Source organism: Myotis brandtii, unplaced genomic scaffold (assembly GCF_000412655.1).
Source record: "Myotis brandtii unplaced genomic scaffold, ASM41265v1 scaffold297, whole genome shotgun sequence".
In the NCBI taxonomy this organism is placed as follows: domain Eukaryota; kingdom Metazoa; phylum Chordata; class Mammalia; order Chiroptera; family Vespertilionidae; genus Myotis; species Myotis brandtii.
The window spans coordinates 400,071-415,269 of NW_005361351.1; the positions used below are offsets into that span (position 1 = coordinate 400,071).

General features: G+C 44.8%; 1 protein-coding gene across 6 annotated transcripts in view; it reads left to right on the top strand.

Moving 5' to 3' along the window:
* Positions 1-1,320: 1,320 nt before the first annotated feature.
* The window catches only part of IL15RA (interleukin 15 receptor, alpha), a 39,910-nt gene continuing 26,031 nt past the window's right edge, over positions 1,321-15,199 (top strand). For 5 of the 6 annotated variants that reach the window (XM_005869495.2, XM_005869494.2, XM_005869497.2 and 2 more), the window contains exon 1: positions 1,611-2,019. In XM_005869495.2, the coding sequence (XP_005869557.1) occupies positions 1,935-2,019 (85 nt within the window). In that variant the 5' untranslated portion in view covers positions 1,611-1,934. The other variant, XM_005869496.2, reaches the window with a different exon arrangement.

Sequence of the window (15,199 nt, forward strand, 5' to 3'; positions counted from 1 at the left end):
CTAGCAACTAGCCTCCTTGGAGTTTCTTCAGCCCAGGAACACGACTTGCTTCGTAGCCAGATGCAAACATTTTACACTTTCACCAAATGTCTGTGAAGCGTTTTCCAGTGCCTCATCTCATTTGATCCTCACGGAAGTCCTGGAGTAGGTAGATAGGAGACTCGGTGGAATCCTATTTTCTTTTCACTAGCCAGAAAACAGTGATCTAGAAAGCTTAGAAACTTGACCCCATTGAAAAGAAGTAAGAAATGATGCACCTGGAAAATGACTTCAGGTTTTCTCACTGCACAGAATATAGTCAAACACTGCTGCAGGTTAATATTTTACCCTTTGTTCTCCCTGAGTGATCTACAGTAATAATCTGCTTCATATTGATATTTACTGCTGTGTTGCTGACAATTACCTGAAAGAGAAGTTGGGGTGCTTCACTGGGCTGGAAAACGTTTAGCTAAATCAGAAAGCAGGTCTAACTAAGCAAGTTTATGCTATATATATATAAAAGGCTAAGTTGACTCACGCATGTGCGATACATATAAAGCTCTCGCTGGCACCAATCGCACGTGTGTGTTTCCATCTGGCATGGTCGATCGTGAATTTGCATCCTCTTCAATTTTTTCTATTATAGAGAAAGGGCGAATAGCTATATTAAAATAGTTCTTCTAATTAATTTCCTTTCAATGTGCACCAATTCATGCACTGGGCCACTAGTACATATATGAAAGCAGAGCTATTTGGGTATGGATGGCAGAGATTCATACGTTTAAAAAAGAAACTATCAGTACTACTCATAAAAAGGACAGCAACTTGAATGAACTTCAAGGGAATTATACTGAGTGAAAAAGCCCACCTCTAAAGGTTACAAACTGTATGGTTACATTTATATAACATTCTCCACATGGCAAGATTATAGAGATGGAGAAAAAGATCAGTGGTTGCCAGGGCTCAGGGACAGGGGGAGAGAGGAAGGTGGCTGTGGCTATAAAAGAGTAACAGGAGAGATCCTGGGAGGGGAACACTTTCGTCTTGGCAATGGTGGTTACAGATCTCATCTATCTATCTATTTATCTATCTACTGTGTGTGTGTGTGTGTGTGTGTGTGTGTGTGTGTGTATGTGTGTTTGACAAAACTGCACAGAACTAAACACACACAAATGAATGCACAGAAAACTGACAAAATTCAAATATGGCTATGATTTGTGTCAGTGTCAATTTCCTCGTTGTGAAACTGTACTAGTTTCCAGTAAACACGGCTCCAGCAGGCGTGAACAGGTGGCATGGGCTGCGATTCCCTGCAGGTGACCCGGCCAGCCGCACTGGGGCGACACCTCCGGGGTCACCCACCAATGAGGTTCGTTCCCCCACCATAATTGGATCAGATTGGTGTAGGGAGCACAGAGCCACTAACCCATGGTCTAGGAATGAAGGGAAACTTGGAAGGTGAAGTAGGAGCGACAGGAGGAGACAAGCATACAAGGTCAACGACTGGAGCAGAAGTCAGGTGTGAACGCCCACCGGCCGAGTTTACTCAATGACCTTGCTTCTCAATGGCTTTGCCCACTCCCTCTGCGTTGGGACCCGAGACCCACTGTGTTTTTGGACGAGAGGTGAGTAGAGAAGGGGGGGGCAGGGATCCAGTCCTCGCAGGGGACGGTCCGGGACTCTGCTCTGCGCAGCTTGGTTGCTCCAGGGACTGCTGCGGCCGCACTAGGACCCCCTGCGGCTGCCGGGGCTTTTTTCAGAGGGGATGCTGAGTCACAGATCTGTCACGCTTCTCACCTCTCCCCAGCCCTCCGGGGGCTAAAGTAAAAGCGAAAGCGAATGCGACTCGCGGGGCGGCTAGTCCCGAGAACTGTGCCCGTTGCCTCCTCCCGGACCCTTGGGCATCTGCAGGTGCCGGCGAGGGCGAGGGCGAGGGCGCAGGCGAGATTGAGGCCATGGCCCGCCACCCGCTCCGGGACTGCTGGGCCAGAGAACTCCCCGTGCTGCTGCTACTGCTGCTCCGGTCGCCGCAGACGCCGGGTAGGGAGAGGCGTGCGCCCTTGGGGCGGCGGGAGGAGGCCCGGGAGCCGCAGGGGGACTGCGCTGAGCTCTCCACCTACAGCGGTGGGGAATCGGTGGGGTAGGAAAAGGTGAACCGCCGGCCAGGGAGGGGGCGCGGCACCCGCGTGCGGGGAGCACGTGGAGGGAGCAGTGGCTAGGAGCAGAGCGCCAGTCTCTGCGCCCCGACCCACCCCCAAGGGAGGGAGCTGCGAGGCCAGGCTTTTAATACAACTTCTTCCCGATTTCCAAGGCAAAGGGGGAAACCCGGGGCTTGCAATGGGGTATCCGAGTTGGAGTTTTACAGCAATCCCGAGAAACCATGAGCGCGGTTCTCCTAGCCCCAGAAGGAAAGCTGTACAAATGTTGCAAAGCAGGCAGTCCCCGCAGAGGTCGGGGAAGACGACCCCATCAATACCCTCAGACAAAAGCAAATAACAAGCGTAGGTAGTAGGATCGGCTAGGGGCTGCGTCCCTGGGGAGAGAAAAGGCGTCGGCCAGATTGCACATCTGGGAACCTGGAAACAACTCCAATTCTTAAGCAGCTGGGAACTGTGCCAGGGCGCAGGAGAGTGGGGCAGCATGGAGTAAATGCTCCCAGGCAAAGGCGAAGAAATGAAATTGTTGGTGATGGTTTGGTGTAGGTCGCATAGATGTAATCTCAGCGGAAAGCATAGAATAAGTGACGAATACATTTTTCTCCTGGGAGATAGAGAGGAGGAAGAAGAAATAATAGATGTGTCTGGATTTACCCACGTTGGCTCTTCTTAATCTTTTTAGTCTGGGAGCTCTTTGAGGGGTCTGATGAAAGCTATGTACTCTCTCCCCAGGAAAAAAAAAATGCATAAATACATATACTTACAAAACTTGCATATGATTTTGAGGTCATGGACCCACTGAAAGGCATCCATGGGCTCCTCGGGGATTAGCAAATCCGTAAGATCTCTTACTTCCTTCCCCCTCGGGTGTGTGTTTAAGGCAAGACTCCCAATCATTTACATCCAGTCAGTCAGTCAGACCAGTCTAGCCAGTACTTGATCAGAGCCATCCATCCTGGCTGGGTTGGTGTTAACTCCATAGCTCTGTGGATTCCATGAAGTTTTGTTTTCAGAAGACTATGTTTGGACTTCTCCCATATCTGAGAATGTGAGTTATGTTGGTGATTTGTTCAGGTCCTCCCAACTGGCTAACCAGTGTCCTGCATGCTCCCTGAGGAGATGTAGGAGACAGCCAGTGGCCTGGGGCAACTCGATAGCACAGCATGAAAGGAAACGCAGCTTTAGTCAGAACCCAGCAAAGATGAGCTGTCAAAGTGCAGAGAGCAAAACTGCAGTCAAGATTTTTAAAGCTCATCAACTACAGCATTGCTCTTTAACCTCACAAGGTTCTTGCTACCATATGATAACTCCTCATGTTTCTTAGTTTTTCTTAAACAGCTTTACTGAGGGATAATTGACAGATAAACTGCATACATTTAAATTGAACGATCTGATAAATTTAAAGTTAAATGTGTACACTCATGAATCAATCACCACAATCAAGAGAATAAACATAATCATCATTACCAGAAGTTTCTTCATGTCCTTCATACTCCTTACCTCCCAATGGGCTGTCACCCAGGAAAACACCATCTGCTTTCTGTCACTATTAATTTGTTGTATCTTCTAGAATTTTATATAAATGCAACTATAGTATATGCTCTTTCTTGCCTGGATTCTTCCTTTCATTATAACTACTCTAAGAATCCATCCACACTGTAACTTGTATCAATAGTTCCTTTCTTTTTATTGCTGAGTACTATTCCATTGCATGGATATCACAGTTTGTTTACCCATTCACTTGTTACATGGACATTTACATTGTTTTGGTTTGGGGCTATTGCATATAGAGCTGCTATGAACATTCACATTTAGGTTCTTGTGTGGACATAGGCATTTATTTCTCTTTAGTAGAGAAAATGACTAGGAGTGGCTGGATCATATGACACATGATGTTTAATTTTTTTAAAAAAACTGACAAACCATTTTTCAAAGTAATTGTACTATTTTGCATTCCCAATAGCAGTATTGTTTTGGTTTGGTCTCTTTTTGTTTTGTTTGTTTATTTGTTTGCTTTTGTATATAACTATCCAATTGTTACAGCACCATTTGTTGAAAAGATTATCTCTGCTGAATTGATATTATAACTTTAAAAAAACACACACACAAAGCATCAGCTGTCCCTTTATGTTTGGATTGCTTGCAGTAGACAAAACACCAATATACAAATATCAATTATAGCTCTATACATTAGCAATAAGCAATTGGAAAATGAAATTTTTAAAAAATGTATAATTTGCTATAGCATCAAAAAGTGTGAAATACTTAGGGATAAATGTGACAAAAGACTAGAAAAGAAAAAAAAGACTAGAAAAGATCACCTGTACACTGAAACCTAAAAACTATTGCTGAGAGAAATTTAAAGATCTAACAAATGTGGAAATATACCATGTTCATGGAATGGGCAAATCAATATCATTAAGGTGGCAATTCTCCACAAATCAATATTCCAGCAGGCTTTACTGTAGAAATTAACAAACTGATTCCAAAATTCACATGAAAATGCAAAAGATAAAAAAAGAGAAAATGCAAAAGATGTAGTATAACCAAAAAAAATGAAAAAGAATGGAATTCGAAGAACAACACTTCTAATTTTGAGACTAATTATAAAGTTACAGTAATCAAGACAATGTGGTATTGGTAAAATGGATAAAGAGCTAACAGAGCAGAGGATACCTAATATTTTTTAAGTAGAAGAGATCCAAATTATTAAATTTGTTACTTGGTAATATGATCCTGGTTATCCTATATAATCCTATATCATAAAAGCCTGATATGCAAATTTGTCCCCTTGACCAGGAGTTCGACTGGGATTTCAACCAGGGGGCGGGGCCAGCCCACCAACCGTGGGAAGGGAGACCCCAGCCGCTGGCAGCTGGCAGCCTCTAGGGACCCTATCCATACACAAATGTCATGCACTGGGCCTCTAGTAAAGTATAAAGAGCAGCCCATTTCTTATCCCTAGGTGAGAAAATAATACAGTCTCAGATCTGTTCCTGCTAGTTTACAGACAGCAAGTTGCATCTGTCTGTTCTTATTCAAAAGGCCTGATTTGGAGGGAAATTCATCATCTTGGGCAGGTCATTTGTTTAAAGATGAATATCCCTGCTCACTAGTGCTGGTTTGTACAGAGTGTTAGTGTATTGGGGGGTGGTTAGTGTATTGGTGGTTAGTGCATATGGGAGAACATATTCACCAATGATTCATTGATAAGGGGTTAATCCCCAAAATATATAAAGAACTAATACAACTTAACGCCAGGAAGACAAACAATCCAAAAATGGGCAAAGGACCTGCATAAACACTTCTCCAAAGAGGACATACAGATGGCCAAAAGACATGAAAAAATAAGCAACATCACTAATCATCAGAGAGATGTAAATTAAAATGACAATGAGGTATCACCTCACACCTACCAGAAGTGCTAGTGAGAATGTGGAAAAAAGGGAACCCTAGTTGGTGGGAATGCAGATTGGTGCAGCCACTGTGGAAAACAGTATGGAGTTTCCTTAAAAAAATTAAAAATGGAACAGCCTTTTGACTCAGCAATCCCACTTCTGGGTATATATCATAAGAATCCCATAACACCAATCAGAAATAATATATGCACCCTTATGTTCATAGCAGCATTATTTACAATAGCCAAGATCTGGAAACAGCCCAAGTGCCCACAAGTATATGAATAGATATAAAAGCTGCATGACATTTACACAATGGAATACTACACAGAAGGAACTCTTACTCTTTGTGGCAGCATGGATGGACCTGGAAATTATTATGCTAAGCGAATTAAGCCAGTCAGAGAAAGACAAATACCATATGATCTCACTAATATATGGAATCTAATGAACAAATAAACTGACAAACAAAATAGAATCAGAGGCATGTATACATGGAACAGATGGACAGCTGTCAGAGGGGAGGGGGATGAAGGTGACTAGATAAAGGACAGTGAAGGGATTAGCTAAGAAACATATATGCACAGCCCATGGACACAGACAATAGTTTGGGGAGGGAAAAGGGAGAGATGGTGGAGTCAGGGTAGATGTAGGCAAACGGGGAGGCCGAATAGGGGACATTTGTAATAGTGTCAACAATAAAAATTTTTAATTAAAAAAATTTAAACCATTTTTCAGAACTATAGGGGGGGGGTTGCCCAAACCTTTTATTATTTTATTTCAAATCAGTTTTATCTAGTTATTATTGCTTTGTGCTACTACTGATAGCAAAAAAGTGATAAAAACATAAGTGTACAAAAAATATAGGATTTTTTAAAATCAACCTAAATGTTTAACAGTGGAGGACTGCATAAATACAATGGAGTTGCTTTCAAATAGTATGCATCATATGATTCCATTTTTACTAGAAGATCTAGAAGTAACTGTATTAAGCAGAGAGATATGGATTGTGTCTGTGTGTTTGTCTGCCTTTTCTCGCTTTTCTATCATATTTTGAATTGTGCTTAGCCAGTTAGCTCAATTGGTTAGAGGATGGTGCTAATATTTTCAATTGTTTTGTAATAAGAAAAGTAAAATAAAACCACAAAATAACACAATCAAGATCTAGAATTTTGGAGTTTTTATCATTCATTTTAAATTATAGCTGATCTCCTTGTTTGGCAATGTTTTCATGACTTTACATATTTTTCAAATTGCTCAAAATAAATTATTATAAGGTCACTGCATATAACATTTGTGCATACTATACATACACAAAGGATTTTATAATCCTTTACAATTTGTTTAAACAATTCTTATTGCCCTGGATAGTGTGGCTCAGTTGGTTGGAGCATCTGGTACACCAAAAGGTGGCGGGCTACATTCCTAATGAGGGCACATACCCAGGTTGTGGGTTCAATCCTCAGTCCAGGCACATACAGGAGGCAACTGATGGATGTTTCTCTCTCACATCTCTCTCTCTCTCTCTCTCTCTCTCTCTCTCTCTCTCAAAAAAAAACAAAACCCAATTCTTTATTGTTGGAGCTGTGTGTAGGCTTCAGTTGCCTCTAAATGGTTAAATATTTAGATTGTTTCAAAATGTTTGATGTTCTAAACACACAGAGTAGGAATAATTGGATGAAAACTAGCTACACAGAGTAAAAAAGGCGAGGGGAAACACCTCAAATTCTAAAAAATGGCAGTGTTTCTGGGGATATTCTTTTTCAATCAAATCATCACTTCAACAAACTTGTTTTGGGCTACATCAATTTTGCCAAATGATTTTACTAAATCCTATATAATAAAAGGCTAATATGCAAATTGTCCCCTCAATCGGGAGTTTGACTGGGAGTTTGACCAGGGGCCGAGGCGGGCAGCAAACTGCCCACAGCCCCTCCTCTCGGCTGGCCCAGCCCAATCGGGCCTTGATCGGAGAGGGCCAGCCAGACCCCACCCATGCACGAATTCATGCACCGGGCCTCTAATAGTATATAACTGTTTGAATAAATGTATAAAATCCCCAAGTATATACTCTTGGAATCACTCAGTGTTACTCATTACACAGGATTGATGTTATCTGAATACCTTCTATTTGGAAAGACTTAATTTTCTCTTGCATTGTAGGGAGGCACTGAAGGTTTCTGGGCAAAGGAGACATCATTGGAGTGGAATGGCATAAGGGTGTAAAGAGTGTGAAGAATTAACTGTAGTTTAGAGAGTCTGGAGGCAGGAAGCTAAGTTGGAGGCTTTTGCAATAGTTCTAGTAAGTGGTGATGAAATCCTGAACCAAGACACTGTCAATAAGGAAGAGAGGGGGGGCAGATTTCCTCTGAGTTCCATAAATATAAAATGTATTTCATTCTTTCCCTTTTGTTTGCTCCTCAACCTTCATTCAACTCATCCAAGCCTTGAAAAAGCATTATTTAAGGACTTGAACTATGATGAATTTACCTATCACACAAAAAGTAGACTGGGAAGCTCAGTAAATGAGCCTGAGACAGAAAGAATAGATGAGTTAAGGGCAATGACCTGAACTTGGTACTTATAGTGAGTGCCAGAAGGAAGTGTGTTGGCTTGGTTGGCATTTCAACTAGAAAAATTATGAAAGAAAACAGATGACTGTGAACACAGAGCCCTTTACACATTAAATACATCAGCTTCACACTGCATTTCTTGAGAGCAGAAATTACATGGTATCCTACAGTTGGCATGTTGTAGGCATTTAAATGGTAGAATAAGAGAAATAAAATATTGGAATGGGCTCTGACTCTCCTTAAAGAACAGGAGGGGCATGCTAACCTGATAACTTTTGAACTCTGAAAATGAGACTAGACCAGAGCTACTTTCTCGTATTAAATTGTGTAAACAAACTTGGTAAAAAAGCCTGATTCACAAGTTCTGGGAAGTAAAAACAGGTGTGGCCATACACACTATTTTAGTGACTTCATTTAAATGATCGTTGGACTTGCTGTATATGTTTTTTAGACAATTTAAGAGTTTTGATATTTCAAGAACCTTAAGTTTACTCCTATTTCCATTGCACTCTATATATTCACAAGCCACTAACTTCAGAAAACACCATCGCATGTCAGGTTTAGCACTGTGAGTACCAGAGGACTTTCAAATATATCCACCACCATCAAGGAGCTTACAATATTATTAAAAAGGTGAAACTTGCTTACATTGAATATCTAGGGAACAATGTTATAAAAAGAATGAATGTAAAGAGAAATTATCATTGAAGTATCAAAAGATGTGATTAAAGCCTCAATGAAAGGTTATTGATACAATCAAATGCATTATCTACCATCCTCATATAATAAAGAGCTAATATGCAAATGGTTGTCACGCCTTTGCACCCTCATGTCCTCGCACCCTCGCTCCAGGGCTGGGGGACCTGAGGCCAGGGCAGGGGACCTGAGGATGCACCCCCTGCCTCACAGGGCTTGATGGGGAACCTGAGGCTGCACCCCCTGCCCAGTGGGGCTTGACGGGGGACCTGGGGCTGCGCCCCTGCTGGGTCTGGGTCTCGCAGAATTTCCAGGCACGAGTGGGTGGGCGGGGACTTGACTCTGGGTCCCGCGGCATGCCCCAGACTCTGACAGGAGGGAGACTTTCATATACATTTTACTAATTTTCTTTCATCTCTGACACTTCTATTATAGAGAAAGGTCAAAAGCAATATTAAAATATTTCCTCTAATTAATTCCCTTTTAATATGTACAAATTTTGTGCACCCGGCCACTAGTCCTATATAATAAAAGGGTAATATGCAAATTGACTGAATGGTGGAACAACTGGTTGTTATGATGTGCACTGACCACCAGAGGGCAGATGCTTAACGCAGGAGCTGCCCGCTGGTGGTCAGTGCACTCCCACTGGTGGAGTGCCGCTCAGCCAGAAGCCGGGCTCACGGCTGGCAAATGCAGCGGCGGTGGTGGGAGCTTCTCCCGCCTCCAAGGCAATGCTAAGGATGTCTGACTGCTGGCTTAGGACATCCTAAGCCGGCATTCAGACATCTGACTTAGGCCCATGGGGAGCGGGCTTAAGCTGCAGTCTGGCCCCCTCTGTGGAAGGCAACCGGCCAATCAGATATATAGATACTTTCTGAAGGCAGCATGGACTCCTTCCTTATTTCTTTCCTCTGTGTTTGGAGAATAGAGGACTAAAAGGTGGAGACAGAACTGTGGCCAGGCCTGGGGCTTTTGTAGGCAGCAGAAAGAGAGAGAGGGCTGAGGAAAGTCTAGACACGGTTTCCTTAAATTGTCCTCTCTTCCTCTGGGCCCCTCCCTCCATTTTTTCCTTGTCATGGTGGACGCTCGGGCCTTGGACCAACAGGAGCCCAGTGATGATGGGGTTCAGCCCCCTCACTTCTCAGCTGAATGTACAGCCACCTCACATTCCAAGTGGGGCTGTTTTCAAGTGGCTAAAGCACTGGGAATTCACGCCTCCTGGCCTTTCCCCTCTCAGTTTCCTCCTTGGGTCTGTTGCAAACTTTACAGAGACATTGAAGCAGCTCTGCCCTGGTAGTTCTGCACCGGCCCCTGCCCGGGCCCGGCCGGGCACTCTTCCTCGAGGTCTCCGGGCCCACAGTCTGTGCTCAGGGAGGTCGCCTAGAGCCCGTTACCCTGGGCAGGTGGGGCAGGGGGGCTAGCTTGAAGAGCTAGAGGAAGATGGCAGAGTAAGAGTTGGTATGAACCAGCGCCTGCTCAGCCAGACTTCCTAAGCTCCCCCTGGGCCCAGGCCAGGCCCCTTCCCCGTGCCAGGAGGATCCCGGCTGAGGTCCCCTCCCTGCATCCAGCACCCTCCTCCCTGTTCCACCACTGGGGGTCGGGAGCAGCTCACCTGCTCTGGACCCTGCCAGCCCGGCAGGCGGTGGTGCAGGTGGTGCGGCCTAGGGCACCGGTGGCTGCAAACCTCCTCTCCCTCTCTGAAGCGTGGGGTGGGATCTCAGCAGCTCATGGGCGCCCCTGGGTGCTGTGCATGAAGACACCACTCGCCGCTGAGCCACTGTCCAACCCGGGACCTGTGGGGGCTGGGGTGGCCTCAGGCTCCCGCTGGCCCCACCAAAGCCAGACTTGGTGCCCCGCAGGCCTCGTTGCCCTTGTGAATAGCCATGGCCCGGCCATCCCGTCCCAGCAAGTGGCCATCCGATCGCCATGGCTCACTCCCTGGTGCAGTTGGGTCTGCCCGGCAAGCATATAGGCAGGAGCTGGGCCACCAAGGGGAGGGAGTAGGGATGCGTGGGCCGGGGTGGAAGCGGAGAACTTGGTGGTGTAAACACAGCCCCCCCATGCCATGCCAGCCCCTCATGCCACATTCCCGGACCCCCGGTCACCCCAGCCCAGCGCTGCACTCTCAGGCCTGAGATGGGGCATGAGACCTGGGGCTGTGGCCTGGAGGTAGCCCTCGCTAGCTTGGAGTCACAGTGGTTGGTCAGGGAGGGATGTGGGGTGCCATGAGACAGCCTCACGCAAAATCCACTGAAAGTCCCTGCCTCTCTCTCTCCGAGAGGTCAGCAGTTCAGCCCACTCGGCATGCTGCATGTGCAGCCTGGTGTTCAGTAGAGCCTTTGGTCGTTTTGGATGTTATGGACACTGGTTCTTCATATATATAGATACTAGAGGCCCAGTGCATGAAATTCATGTGTGTGTGGGGGTCATTCAGCCCGGCCTGCACCCTCTCCAATCTGGGACCCCTCGGGGGATGTCCGACTGCCTCTCGTAATCTGGTACCACTGGCTCCAGTGATTGCCTGCCTGCCTGATCGCCTCTAACCCCTCTGCCTGCCTGACTGCCTGATCGCCCCTAACCACCTCTGCCTGCCTGCCTGATCCCCCCAACTGCTCTCCTACCTGCCTGATCACCCATAACTGCTCCCCTGCTAGCTTGATCGCCCCTAACTGCCTCTGCCTCGCCCTGCACCCAGGATTCCCTCCTCCGGCCAGTTGCAGGCACCCGGGACCCGAGCTTCCCTCCCTCTGGCCGGCCGCAGGCACCCAGGACCCGAGCTGGCTTTGCCCGGACCAGCTGCAGCCACAGGGGACCGTGGGCAGGTGGCTTCACCTGGGCCACAGCCACAGCTGCCCGGGACTTTGGGGTGGGCAGTTTGTCCCTCTCCCGGGCCACAGCTTGGCTGGTCCCCATTCCTCTCTCACGAGCTCATTTGTGCCTGGCTGGTCCCCATTCCTCTCTCACAAGCTCATTTGTGCCTGGCTGGTCCCCATTCCTCTCTCCCCAATGTTGAGTGTCTGAGCTGTTACGGCATGGTGGCATGAGGGCGTGATGACCATTTGCATATTAGCTCTTTATTATATAGGATGTGAAGTTGTACAATGTCACTTGGAGATAAACCACGAAAAGGTAAAGATGTATACTATAAACCACTAAATAATACAACAAAAGTTGTATTTAATAAGCTAATAAAGGAGATGAAATAGAATTATGAAATATACTCAAATAATCCATGACATAAATATGGAATGTCCAAATCCTATGGAATCTACCAAAATATGATTAGAATAAGTGAGTTTAGCAAGGTTGCAGAATACACAATTAATTTACAAAAGTGCATACAATAAAAAATTAAGTACCTAGTAATAAATCAACAAAACTTGTCGTGTGAACCACGTCCTGTGTGGTTCAGGGTTCAGGATCTGGAGAAGGGCCTCGTGTAAATGACAGAGATGAGAAAAGAAATAATAATTTGGAAATAATGGGGGCCAGCGGAGAGTCCAATGCAAGGGGAAGGAATTCACTGGTGCCCAGACCTTGCTAACATTTTATTTCATTTTGGATACACATATAGCCCTTAGTCAGGCAGGCAATTCTGGTAATAGACAGATTATCTTAAAGGTCAGTAAATATTAGTAAAGATTTACTCTGAAACTATTTGGTCAGGAAATTGCTTGAGCTACCATTGTCTTGACTAAACAATCAGTGCATAGCTCTGGCCCTTGCCAGGGCTCAATGTTCACCAACATTCTGGGCTCCTTGTTTACACTTCTCTGATAGTGAAGACAATGGGTAGCTTCCAACACTTGTCAGTCCCATATGTAGAAAATGATAAAACTTATTAAAAGAAACCGAAATAAGTAAAAAGATTTACTTTTCAGGTAAGAAAACTAAATACCAATTCTCCCAAACTACCTTTGCTCTATTAGCTATCAGCACTTACTACCTAAATTATGGTGTAGAGATAGAAACTAAATCAATGAAATAAAATGGCCTAAAAAGAGACAAAATATGGCAACTTAATTTATAATAGAGCTGAAAAAAATGGACTATTTATAACAAATCTTAATAATATAATTGGTTATCTTTGTTTTAAAAAATTAAATTGACTGGGGTGGTAAACACACAATACAATATGCAGATGATGTATTTAGGATTGTACACCTGAGACCTATATAATTTTATTAACCAATGTTACCCCAATAAATTCAATAGAAAATAAAAAGGATTGTAAGAGAGTACTATGAACAATTGTACACTAACAAATTGCATAACCTAGATGAAATGGAAAAATTTCTAGATATACAAAGCCTACCAAGACTAAATCATGAAGAAATAGAACATCTGAATAGACCTAGCCTTTTGCTCTAGGGCAGTGATGGCGAAGCTATGACACGCGTGTCAGAGGTGACACTCGAACTCATTTTTTTGGTTGATTTTTCTTTGTTAAATGGCATTTAAATATATAAAATAAACACCAAAAATATAAATCTTTGTTTTACTATGGTTGCAAATATCAAAAAGTTTCTATATGTGACATGGCACCAGAGTTACGTTAGGGTTTTTCAAAATGCTGACACGCCGAGCTCAAAAGGTTTGCCATCACTGCTCTAGGGACTTCATGTCTCTCATGTTCTCTGGAATCACTGATCTGTGGCTGAATGGAGACTGTCCAGTCACCAATAACATAATATTACCTAAGAGGTCCAAAGATCCAAGGTCGATTCTGGTTCCCTCCGAAGGAAGGAACATTTTATCATAGAGCAGAGTCTAGCATTGTAATGGACCTATCTATTCTGGCCTACTGCCAAATTTCTAGAGTTGAGTTTTATTTTCATTCCTCCCACTCTATCCCACAACCTTTAGGTAACCAGCTATGTGAACTTACAGGAAAGCATCACAGATGCAGATTTAAGATTTTGGTAGTATGATGTTAAAACCATGGTACTGCTAAGCTACACACACACACACACACACACACACACACACACACACACAAGAGACGGATTGATTAGAGATGACAGAGGGGAAACTAGATCCAATTAAAAAGTATTAGAACAGCACATCAAGAGGAACCTATAAAAGAAACCCTCACTGATGTAATCACTGCCATTAACTAAGAAAGGTATGAACAAGCAGCTAACTATCCCTGAGTCCTACTGACTCAGGAGCTCTAAGAGGAGAATCCAGCACTCTGTATTTTAACAAGCCATGCAGGTGGCTCTAATGCCCACTCATTTTTGAAAACCACTGGCATAGAGGACACAAGATGAAGTTGAAGATAGTTAGGAGTAGAGATCACGTAGCAGAGCAGGGGCTCCGATATGGCAATGGTGAATGCACACAGCGAACCAAAGCTACAATCAAACACCAAATGTAGCCCTGCCCAATTTAGCTCAGTGGTTGGACTGTTGGCCTGCAAACTGAAGGGTCACAGGTTCAATTCCCAGGCAATGGCATATTCCTCAGTTGCAGGTTCCCCAACCCCGGTAGGGGCATGAGTGGGAGGCAGCCAATCGATTTGTCTCTCTCATGCTGATGTCTGTCTGTCTCTCTCTCTCTCTCTCTCTCTCTCTCTCTCTCTCTCTCCCTCTCCTTCTATCACCCCCCCCCAACTCCTCCTTCCCTTCCATTCTTTCTGGAAATCAATGGGAAAAATATCCTAGAGTGAGGATTAAACACACACACACACACACACACACACACACACACACACACACACACACCAAATACAGAAAGAGTGAAAACACTACCATTGGACCCTGGAAATTAAAAAGGAACTATAATACTGGACAAGAAAAAAGGAAAAGTTTGCACTATGAAAACCACAATTAGGGAAATTAAAGAAAATTTTCCTGACCAAAGATAATCTTGGCTGAGTTTTCAAAGCCTCTTAGAGTTTCCTTCATGAGGAATCCTCAAAAAAGGGAAAGGGCTGGCAACTGAGGACACGGTTGTCTTTTTCAATCAGGAGGGAGACACAAGCTCCCGATTGCTCTGAACTCCAGTTCCGGGCGAGTCTCTGGGGACCCAGACTCATATGGGGAGAAACTGGACTTTCTGGCATCGGGCAGAACTCGAGGGCGGCTTTCTCTCAGAGGTGCTTGCAGTGATTACCGTGGGATACTGAGACCCGGGGCCTCTTAGGGCAGGGCTGAGGATCAACCATAGCTGTTTGCTCCACCCTGTTGATTCCCTGAGACCCTGCCCCACCCAAGCTGTTCGCAGAGGCTTTTGCCTATGAATAACCTGGCCCTTTGCAATCTAAAATTACCTAACAAACTGCAGCTGGGTCAGAGAGACCCAGAACAACCAAAAGAAGGCCAAAGGCCCCACAGCAGCTTGCATTGCTTCACAGCTGGGCCTCATCTGGGCACCTCCAAACCCCAAACAA